Genomic DNA, 12281 nt, shown 5'->3' with positions numbered 1-12281 from the left:
GGTGACTTTTGTATCAAAACTGTCATTGTCTGTATACGTAGAGAGAAGACATTTGGTGAATTTTGTATCAAAACTGTCATTGCATACCATCATGGTGTGTAAAGGGAGAAGGGAGTTGGTGACTGTTGTTTAAATGCTGTCATTGTGTGTAAAAGGAGAAGATGGTTAATGACGTTTGTATCAATGCTGCCATTGTGTGTAAAAGGAGAAGAGGGCTGGTGACGTTTGTATCAATGCTGTCATGGTGTATAAAGGGAGAAGGGGGTTTATGACGTTTGTATCAATGATGTCATGGTGTGTAAAGGGAGAAGGGGGTTGATGACGTTTGTATCAGTGCTGTCATGGTGTGTAAAGGGAGAAGAGAGTAGGTGACGTTTGTATCAATACTGTCATGGTATGTAAAGGGAGAAGGGGATTGACGTCGTTTGTATCAATGCTGTCATTGTGTGTAAAGGGAGAAGAGGGTTGATGACGTTTGTATCAATGCTGTCATGGCGTGTTAAGGGAGAAGGGGGTTGGTGACGTTTGTATCAATGCTGTCATGGTGTATAAAGGGAGAAGAGGGTTGCTGACGTTTTTATCAATGATGTCATGGTGTGTAAAGGGAGTAGGGTGTTGATGACGTTTGTATCAATGCTGTCATTGTGTGTAAAGGGAGAAGAGGGTTGATGACGTTTGTATCAATGCTGTCATGGCGTGTTAAGGGAGAAGGGGGTTGGTGACGTTTGTATCAATGCTGTCATGGCGTGTAAAGGGAGAAGGGGGTTGATGACGTTTGTATCAATGCTGTCATTGTGTGTAAAAGGAGAAGAGAGTATAGGTGACTGATGGTTTCTTGCCGTTACGCCAAGAAAAAGTCTACCAAAAAAGGGAGAGGCCATGCAAGAGATCAAAAAATAGAAAAAGACCAACTCAAACACAGCACAAATTGCCTTTTTTTCCCATTGCGGTACCAGTATTGAGAAATATCGAACTATCAGTATATCTTGTTTTTATAAGTTTTATTAGTAGGAATTGTCATTGACGAATATTAAAGCAAAACGAGTTGCTGTTTAACTTTTAAATGTATGTCATTTAATTTATTTTCATACTTTGTATGACGGATTGTGTATTCACACATAGAAAATCAAATCAAATTCCGCCTATTCTGCTGATTTTGGAAAAATGTTTGTCCGTATTGAATGGTAAACCTGTTTCTGCAACCTGTAATTTGAAAAGGCGCAAGCAAATGCCCAAAAAAAAATTTTCATTTCCATTTATGTATGTACATCGAAATGATGATTTCGGTAACAGCAATTACAAATGTGTCGAATGTGTAACAATGAAAACATCATTTTTCCATGAACATTAATTTCTATTTCTAGAATAAGTTTTATCCGATAACCGATTATCCGATAATTCATCATGAAATAGATGTTTTCATTAAATAAATATCAACTTTCATACTAATTCATAATTTCACTGAAAATTATCTATTCCCACACTCTGTACAAATGGGTATAATCGAGGGGAAGAAAATATATGTTTGCTTAAAAACTAAGATAATTTATTTAAACTCTAAATCCAATTATTCCTATGGACCATATTATTGGGATAATTCACGCCAAAATATTTAGAAATCGGATTAAACGCAAGGTGTATTTAGGCATTTTTGTTGTTCAGAATGATGGACTTAAGCAAAATGGCATTTCTGCTTTGGAGAACATGGACAGAAAATGGTTTTATGAGCTTTTCGGCATTTGCCTTTCATATCATTATAATACAAGTTACATAAATTGAGGAAATCATTCGATATAGACATTGAAACAGTCCCAAATCAGTCCAACAAATCGAGTAGAAAGGTTAATGAAAGCAAAACCTCATATTTGAGAAAATCAAATACATATTCCATTTTATATTTCAATGCATCTATCTTAAGCTTGTACTGATATTAATGATAATAATTGTTCCGTTCCCTGCGATAAAAAGCCAATATGTTTACCAATATGAATGCTTTAGCAATATTCATGGGGTATTATTATCTTTATGCAATTGTTCTTATTGATGTTACGTCTAATCTGTATTATGCATGAACTGCTGCTCTTGCGATGTTTTTATCACTCAATATTATTTCTCTATATTATGTACGTGTTTAGTTGAGGGTGGTAGTCACACATGCTTTACACTGTAGCCAAGGTTACACGTACATGTGTAGTTAAGGGTGGTAGTCAGACAGACTTTAAGCTGTAGCCAAGGTTACACGTACATGTGTAGTTGAGGGTGGTAGTCAGACAGATTTTGCACTGTAGCCTAGGTTACACGTACATGTGTAGTTGAGGATGGTAGTCAGACTTTACACTGTAGCCTAGGTTACATGTACATGACACATTGTGTAGTTGAGGGTAGTAGTCAGACAGACTTTACACTGTAGCCTAGGTTACACGTACGTGTGTAGTTGAGGGTGGTAGTCAGATAGACTTTACACTGTAGTCAAGGTTACACGTACGTGTGTAGTTGAGGGTGGTAGTCAGATAGACTTTACACTGTAGTCAATGTTACACGTACGTGTGTAGTTGAGGGTGGTAGTCACACATGCTTTACACTGTAGCCAAGGTTACACGTGCGTGTGTAGTTGAGAATGGTAGCTAGACTTCACGAAGTAAGAGGTTACACATACGATTGTGAGATCATGAATATACACAGTAGTTCGGAAACCATTAGTTAAGATACTTCAGATGTAATTGGGCGATAATTCATACACTTCAGCTCAGTGGTACTGGGCAATATTTCAAATGCTTACTGAATGATTACCTCCCGTTAGGACAGTCCTGATGTCAGAGTTTGGAACAATACGCGGGTCTTCAAATTTTAGTGCGTGCATGCATTACGGACAGTGTTGCCGACTATTGGCATTAATGGAGGGTTTTGATGGCGATATTGGTGCCAGCTTCCAATACATTACACTTGTAACACCAACAGTATACGTATAATACAGGGTGACATTAATATGTAGAAGGATATAACGTATTTTTTGCAATAGTCTATCTCCTTGAGAGACAGACATGTTTACCTCTGGTGTAAGGAGAACCACGAATCATGTGTAATTGTTATGTAACAACAGTAGTAGATAAAAAGTACATCGACACAAGTATCGTACACGTATTCGCCTATTTGTACTGTGAGGCATACCGCAGGTATATGATACTGCTGTCATGGTAACAACAAAGTCTATCAGTTATTTGTAGTCATCATCTTTGTAACATATGTAGTTATACATGTCTGTCGGATTAGCTTTGTGCCTATAGATACATATCTAAACACTGCTCTAAGGTATCAAATGCACGATTTCTACCGGCACTTTTCACCAAGTTTACCGACAATGGCGTGTCTGTCTGTCTCAGTCGGCAGAGGAAGCTGCCGATTTCACTGGAAGAGAAATGGGATTAGCAGGTGCAAGCAAAACCAGAATCAAATCTAAAATGTGATCTTTTTTTTGTTCTTCAAATAATTTCAAAATTTTCATCACACATTCCTTTTGGCTAAAGTGTGTATGCGATCATCCTTTAAAAGGGTTATTACGTGTTTCATTGTTTTTGTTAGCTACTAGAGCCCCAAAGGAAGAGTCCATTAAGGCTTCTTCAGTAGTATGTCGAACACCATATGATCATTGTCTACTTCTTTCGACATTAAGGCTGTTATTACGTCAATAGGTGTGTCCTTTAATCTGGTCAGCAAATAGCATGGTCTTCCTTGACGTCCCCTTTGAAGCAGGCATACCAAAGGTGTCTGCTTCTGGTTAGTATTTAAAGAAAACATATTAGCCGCTACTCGTACTATAGAGTAGGGGCTTTTATTTTTTTCTGTAAATACTAACCAGAAACATACGCCTGTGCAGATATTGACCCTTTCGGAAATCCCTAATGCAGTGTCCTAGTACTTGTCTCCACGTTAATCTTTCTTTGTTATCTTTCTTATTAGTATCACCAAGTTTGAATTGTATTTCCGTTTTGTTTACACTTTGGACTCGTCTTGCTTTTCTTAGTCGATAATCTTTAGTTTATTATAGGTGAGCCCCATCAATACAACAGCGATTTATCGAAAGTATCAAAGATATACGAAGAGGTTTACATCATTTATCAGTTTCTCTAGCATTTTAGATATATCCACACTATCTACCCAGTGTATAGCTGTACGTGAACATATCAGCTCATCGCCGCAGTGCATTGTCTCCATCCATATGGTGTTTTTGACGTTGAGCGTTTTCTGTTGCAGGATGAAGTACTTGCCTTATTAAGGAATGCTATGGAGGCTAAAATAAGCACTTCAAAATGTTTCCTTATTGACGGATACCCGAGGGAACTAGAGCAGGGCACAAGATTTGAAAACGAGGTAACATATTGTACACTTAGGGCACACGATCAGAAAACGAGTTTGCATTTTTATTGCACAAACAAAGCTCGGTCGTAATAGAGGTATATCTCACACATACTGGGTTAAATCGTTCCAGCTGTATAATGAAGCTGTAAAAAATGACTGACAGTAACACTGAAGATAAGATGCAGTTCAATAGATATGGTGGTCACTTTCTAGATGCCTTTAGTTGAACTGTGTCTTACTAACATACCTTTAGATGAGCACAGCATTACGATTTTTTTTTAATTTGATGTGACTTTAAATAATTGTCACATAACAATAACATATAAGTTTGTATTGTCGTGAAATATTTCTTTTTCATATTTGGTTATCATTTTAAGCAACATCTGTATGTTGCAGTTTATGTCGTTTTGTATTTTCCTTTCTACATGTAGCTCTCAATTTGTTTTGGAATGTGTTGATATCTTAAGTGTCTTTTGTACATTCCTTAAACAACATTTTCTATCCCAGATCGTGGACTGCACCAATGTGGTGTACTTTGAGGTGCCAGACGAGACTATGACCGAGAGACTTTTGGAGCGTGGGAAGACAAGTGGACGTGTCGATGATAATGAAGAGACGATAAAGAAGAGGTTAGAAACCTTCCACAATCAGACGAAACCGGTCGTGGACCACTACGCATCAAAGGACAAAGTTGTGAAGGTAAGTGTTATTTGTTTAAGCACAAACTATGCTAATTGACAAACATTATTTGTGTATAAGAGCGTTTATTTCGTGTCAGTAGTGGTCAATTCAACCCTGACGATATTCAAATGTAGACAGTCTGGTGAACTACAATGACCCTGACGATATCTCAATATAGACAGAATCTGGTGAACTATCGGAACTCTGATAATATCACAATGTAGACAGAGTCTCGTGAACTACCGGTACCCTGACGATATCCCAATGTAGACAGTCTCGTGAACTACCGATACCCTGACGATATCCCAATGTAGACAGTTTCGTGAACTACAGGAACCCTGACGATATCCCAATGTAGACAGTCTGGTGAACTACCGGAACCCCGACGATATCCCAATGTAGACAGAGTCTGGTGAACTACCGGAACCCCGACGATATCCCAATGTAGACAGTCTGGTGAACTACCGGAACCCCGACGATATCCCAATGTAGACAGAGTCTGGTGAACTACCGGAACCCCGACGATATCCCAATGTAGACAGTCTGGTGAACTACCGGTACCCTGACGATATCCCAATGTAGACAGTCTGGTGAACTACCGGAACCCCGACGATATCCCAATGTAGACGGTCTGGTGAACCACCGGAACCCTGACGATATCCCCATGTATACAGTCTCGTGAACTACCGGAACCCTGACGATATCCCCATGTATACAGTCTCGTGAACTACCGGAACCCTGACGATATCCCAATGTAGACAGTCTGGTGAACCACCGGAACCCTGACGATATCCCAATGTAGACAGTCTGGTGAACCACCGGAACCCTGACGATATCCCAATGTAGACAGTCTCGTGAACTACTGGAACCCTGACGATATCCCAATGTAGACAGTCTCGTGAACTACCGATACCCTGACGATATCCCAATGTAGACAGTCTGGTGAAATACCGGTACCCTGACGATATCCCAATGTAGACAGTCTGGTGAACTACCGTATCCCTGACGATATCCCAATGTAGACAGTCTCGTGAACTACCGGAAACCTGACGATATCCCAATGTAGACAGTCTGGTGAACTACCGATACCCTGACGATATCCCAATGTAGACAGTCTCGTGAACTACCGGTACCCTGACGATATCCCAATGTAGACAGTCTCGTGAACTACCGGAACCCTGACCAATGTAGACAGTCTCGTGAACTACCGATACCCTGACGATATCCCAATGTAGACAGAGTCTCGTGAACTACTAGAACCCTGACGATATCCCAATGTAGACAGTCTGGTGAACTACCGGAACCCTGACCAATGTAGACAGTCTCGTGAACTACCGATACCCTGACGATATCCCAATGTAGACAGAGTCTCGTGAACTACTAGAACCCTGACGATATCCCAATGTAGACAGTCTCGTGAACTACCGGAACCCTGACCAATGTAGACAGAGTCTGGTCAACCACCGGAACCCTGACCAATGTAGACAGTCTCGTGAACTACCGTATCCCTGACGATATCCCAATGTAGAAAGAGTCTCGTGAACTACTGGAACCCTGACGATATCTCAATGTAGACAGAGTCTGGTGAACTACCGAACCCTGACGATATCCCAATGTAGACAGTCTCGTGAACTACAGGAACCCTGACGATATCCCAATGTAGACAGTCTGGTCAACCACCGAACCCTGACGATATCCCAATGTAGACAGTCTCGTGAACTACAGGAACCCTGACGATATCCCAATGTAGACAGAGTCTGGTGAACTACCGTATCCCTGACGATATCCCAATGCAGACAGTCTGGTGAACTACCGGAACCCTGACGATATCCCAATGTAGACAGAGTCTGGTGAACTACCGTATCCCTGACGATATCCCAATGTAGACAGTCTGGTGAACTACAGGAACCCTGACGATATCCCAATGTAGACAGTCTCGTGAACTACCGGGACCCTGACGATATCCCAATGTAGACAGTCTCGTGAACTACAGGAACCCTGACGATATCCCAATGTAGACAGTCTCGTGAACTACCGGAACCCTGACGATATCCCAATGTAGACAGTCTCGTGAACCACCGTATCACTGACGATATCCCAATGTAGAGAGTGTCTGGTGAACTACCGTATCCCTGACGATATCCCAATGTAGACAGAGTCTCGTGAACTACCGGTACCCTGACGATATCCCAATGTAGACAGTCTCGTGAACCACCGTATCACTGACGATATCCCAATGTAGAGAGTGTCTGGTGAACTACCGTATCCCTGACGATATCCCAATGTAGACAGAGTCTCGTGAACTACTGGAACCCTGACGATATCTCAATGTAGACAGAGTCTGGTCAACCACCGGAACCCTGACGATATCCCAATGTAGACAGAGCCTGGTGAAATACTTATACTGAAAGCTGACGATCTCTTTATTTTATTGTTACGTTTCTGTATGTTACATACAGTATGTATTTTGCCGCTTATCACCATTGTTATGTTTTTATAAATCTCAAATATATCAAACAGCTGCCACCAGTTCAAAATCAATTGAACAACAAATGATGCGAGATGATATTTACACTTTATTTACAACATTACAAATCATGTAACTTCTTCAAGTAATACCCACGCACTCAAACCAGTTTTCAATATACCTCCTACACTCTTCCCTCAACTTATTTGTTCACAGACACTATTTAAAACTAGACACTCTATACACTAACTACCATAAACATCCCATAGACTAGTATTCTATCCAATCTCTGGACTATATTCCTTACTACTCTCCTCGGAGTCTCCTCACTTCTATCCCTCTACTTTAAAATTCTAAATACTCGCAACTCCAGACGTCTTTACTGTCTGACTGCCCGACATCCACCCCAAACTAAGTGTATTATCCAAATTCCCTAGACCTATCCCCTTTGAAAGAATCCTGTTGCATTAAAACGAGGCTGCTGATAAGGATAACTTTAGCAGACCTTTATGCATAAGGCCTGTTAAATTTAACCCATAGGTCATTTCATCTTACCTCGCTGACAAATTATGTCACAGACTAGACTCCCTGAACAAAATTCACACTGTCACCGCAATATATAGCTTCCGACCAATTCAATTATCTATAACTACTCTGCCCTGAACCAAGGCTCATAAGATGCATAACACATTATATAAACATTGAATAGCTAAATGGGCAGTAAAATGTTTAACACGTTATCTACACAATTAACAGTTTAATTGACAGTAAATGCTTAACTTGTTATTGAATTTTGAACAAAAGAGAGATGATATTGAAGGAGAACGTTCTATTCACGAACGTAAATATCAGAGAAGGCTATGGGTCATGTTGATCATTTGATAGGCGTATATGATAACCTCGATCCCATCAATATGAACCTTATGTTGATGATATACATGTATATATATATGAAGATGGTTGTTGGATTGCGTCTTTTAATTTTTTTTGGAGATCATGAACGGACATTTTAATTTAGTTTAGTAAATCCCTTCAGATTTAAGTAATGATTTAATTTCAGTATTGTACTAGAATGCTCCTATTCGGGAAGTGTGATACTAAACCAAAATATATCATATTGACTTTCTAACATCTGATCTTTTGTCGTTGTTAATTATATCACTGCATTACCTCATCAACTCACTTAATAATGTATAGTATCTGTTCAGTAATATGTGTTTATCTTTATATTGCAGATTGTAGCAACTGGAACAGTTGATGAAATATTTGCAGAAGTACAGAAATTCATGGACAGCAAAACCTGGTAGTGTTTTAATTATTTGATTACCGCAGCAACTGTTGCAACATGGATACACATATAAAATCTATGGTGTTTACTTAATGAAGTAATGCTGTTGTTCATATTAATATTCATATATGTTACTGCAACTTTGTAACAACCGGAAATGATAAATCAATGTTTGTGACTTGTTAAAATGAAAGACTTTGTAACTTGACAATATCTACAGAATCTCCATGGATCAGATTTAACCTGTCAGTATAATTTTACAAGTTGTTATAGCATTCGTAAGTTATTGATCTTCTCAGTTTTCTCGCAGATGATTATATTCGTTCTAATCGGTGAAAATTCTATGTCGGGGTATTTCATTAGTGAATGACCATGCATTATGACTAAAACCGTCTCCGTATTGCAAATATTAACAAGTTAGACTTGTACTGGAAAAAAGTAAATTTGACAAAAACGATAAGAACGAGCATGAACTAAATATAAAACGTTTGTACATAGTTAAACGGGCATACCAGCATAACTTCTACACACCTGTTGTGAAAAAAATGATTAATCTAAAAAACAAGTTGATAACAGCTACGTTGTTCTCTAGCCAATGAAGTCAACACTTAAGGGTAATTTAATTACGTGTTTATGTGGTAAAATACATATAACCTGCTGTGTACATTATAACTGGAAGTTCGTAAATGCTGGAACATGTTTCGCTCAGGACGAACTATTATACACTCTCGTTATATACAGTGTGTGTCCATTTTACTCTTAAATAGAACAATGTCAGCTATTTGTTTATAAAGTTATCGCTGATGAGATCAATAAGAGATATATAACGCGATAAACAGTGTTTGTACAGTGGTAGAATCTACGATCTACAGCAGAGATGGCTACACCAAATTGATACGTATCCAATGTCATATGGATGTTAATTACACGATATGGAATCAATTGTTCCTCTAATCAATAGCTACACATTTTATGAAGCCATGATATGATCATTGAGAGGATGTTTTATCTGGTAAATATTCCTTTAATTTACATGTTCAATTGCTCAATTAATTTTTGTACTTTTTTAAAAGAAGTGACTATAGTTTATATTAGAAAAAACCCCATTGAGGAATGTTCTTTGAACAAGAGGTATCCAAAGCCAAAATAATTGAGGTACGCCTGAACTAACATACTTTGTTGAAATGTGTTTTTGTAAAACTTTTATTTGTCGATATTATTCATTTGTGCAATTTGTAAGTTTGATAAAACCATGAAATATGTCCAGCTTCATAGAATTGACTAACTCTGTAGGAGAATGATAAATACAACCTGACCTATTTATCCTAATTCTGATGGCGTTATGATGTAAAAACGGCTTGGAGCATGAAAATAGTCTGTAACCAGTTTTCCTTAAGTGATTTTATATGAAAGCGCAGGATTTAAAAGCAAACTTTTCACAGTGAAGCATGCATAACAGGCCAAAATGAGTCGAAAATGTCACCACAACATTACTATGTGCTTCATATAAAAACAAATTATATTTGTTACCTTACAAATGTATAACACTTATCTCCACAATGTCAGTTCCCCGTTGTTTCCAATGGTATCTCGTAGGATATATACTGTATATATACTTCCCAAAGGTATTTTTGTTTTCCTTTTACTATTTGTTTTGTTGTACTGTTCATACCAACGCATGCATTCATTTGTTTAATGTACTGTGTATCCTGTAACTGGATCCGTCATTTGTTCCATACCAAACACTGCGGCCACATGGGCTTGACACGTTCCATATATAGTGAACTTTTCATTCTGGATCACAGGAACATGTCAAGCCCCATGTGCATATGTCCACCAAATCATTGGTGTGGTTTTGCTCCGTAATCGAACTTGAGCAAATCTGTCTGTGTTGGTGTGAATGGTGATGTATGTTGTTTTATGGTAACCCTAAGCTGTTGTGAACAGTGCCTTATGCTGTGATAGAGTTTTATTAAATGCTATGTTTATTTTTCGTTATTTGACAGTAGGAATGTTGTTAAGAAGCCGTATTTATTGTAGAATTTCCGCATATTCCCTGTCAATCTGTTTCTGTGTATAACATTTTATTAAATAAACTTATGTAAACACCTTTTACACATTGATGTTATTTGTCTGTCTCGTTACTATATCTTAACCCGTTAACAGACATGTAAATATTCACTTGAACATGATTTGTTATCATGATTTCCGCGACAGATGTGGGCTAAAAATGTGGGCTACTGACGGTAGATGTGGACTACTGACGGTAGATGTGGGCTACTGACGGTAGATATAGGTTGATGAAGACCACGGGGAAGTTTCATGGTCGACATCGTGATATCGTTGGTAAATATATGTCCTTGTGGGATATGAGAATATGTTCAATGCTTGTCGATATGCCTATTGGTTCCGTTGTCACCAATTTAGTTCCTAGTTTTAGAATGTGACTTAACACAGAATTTACTTTGAAACAGAGGATGCTTACCATCCTGGAACGTTTGGTCATATTCGTTCTAGATAGCGAAGAATTTCAACAATGGTAATAATTTACCATCACAAACCAAATCAAAACACTATCAGAATATATGTTCCTTTTATGAATATGATCAATTTTGAGTTCCGCCACGATGCAGATTAGAAACTGTCTCAATCGATAGCAGGTCACTGTGACCTTTTTATACTGAAGGTAATAAAAAAATATGATTTAACAGGGGGCATTCTTTCGACAGACGCATACTTAAGTAGTCATCAACAGAAGTAGAATGACTGGCACTGCAGTTAGACACGATTGATATAGTAACCATTTGTATATGAGAAAAGAAGATATTCACGTAAGTAGGAATCTGTCACAGATAACCAGAAAACCGTGCAATTATGTTCCCTGTTGTAATCTAGAACTGGTCACTATATTCTGTTATCTACATTTTACAGTTTGTTCGTTTCTACGAGTAAACACAAATGAGCATCTCCATTCTCCCCGTTTGGTTTGTAATGAAGCAATCCCTTGCCGTTTAAAAGTAACATGTTCAGTTTCTACAAACCAACGGAGCACTATCAAATTGTGGTTACCGGCACAACTAACCTAGTATTGAACCATAGCCACCCGGACGCAAGCCATTTGTGGTTACATCAACGCATCTCGCAAGAATTGTTATTTAATAATTCGGAGGAAAATGGATCTTAATATTGGTTCACAAATCGTTGATAACTGTTAACTTAATTGTTATAACAGATTTACTGATTGATAACTATATTTACCTTTTAAGATTCGATATGCGAGTCATAAGACTCAAGTAAGATTCAAATTAATTTTGCATATGTAAGTAACCGTTACTTGACTTCCTCTTTTGATCCAAATAAACTTTACTTCATACCAACACGATAAACTATTTTACAGAATAATTACCTTGAACCGTTACCCAGTAACAGTGACCTTATTTCAGACAAATTCCACCTGCTCTTCCGAGCAATTCTGCTTCATATCAGTAA

At 38.3% G+C, this 12281-nt stretch overlaps 1 protein-coding gene across 5 annotated transcripts in view; it reads left to right on the top strand.

Annotated features, from left to right (window-relative positions):
* LOC117321300 (adenylate kinase isoenzyme 5-like) overlaps positions 1 to 10907 on the top strand; it is a 70295-nt gene extending 59388 nt beyond the window's left edge. For all 5 annotated transcript variants that reach the window (XM_033875782.1, XM_033875792.1, XM_033875783.1 and 2 more), the window contains 3 exons: positions 4252 to 4368; positions 4864 to 5055; positions 8740 to 10907. In XM_033875782.1, coding sequence (XP_033731673.1) covers positions 4252 to 4368; positions 4864 to 5055; positions 8740 to 8811 — 381 coding nt within the window. In that variant the 3' untranslated portion in view covers positions 8812 to 10907. The remainder of the gene's footprint in view (positions 1 to 4251; positions 4369 to 4863; positions 5056 to 8739) is intronic.
* The last annotated feature ends 1374 nt before the right edge of the window (positions 10908 to 12281 follow it).

Source organism: Pecten maximus, chromosome 2 (assembly GCF_902652985.1).
Source record: "Pecten maximus chromosome 2, xPecMax1.1, whole genome shotgun sequence".
NCBI classification, from domain to species: Eukaryota; Metazoa; Mollusca; class Bivalvia; order Pectinida; family Pectinidae; genus Pecten; species Pecten maximus.
The sequence above is the reverse complement of the archived record's forward strand: the minus strand, read 5'-3'. Positions and strand labels throughout refer to the sequence as shown.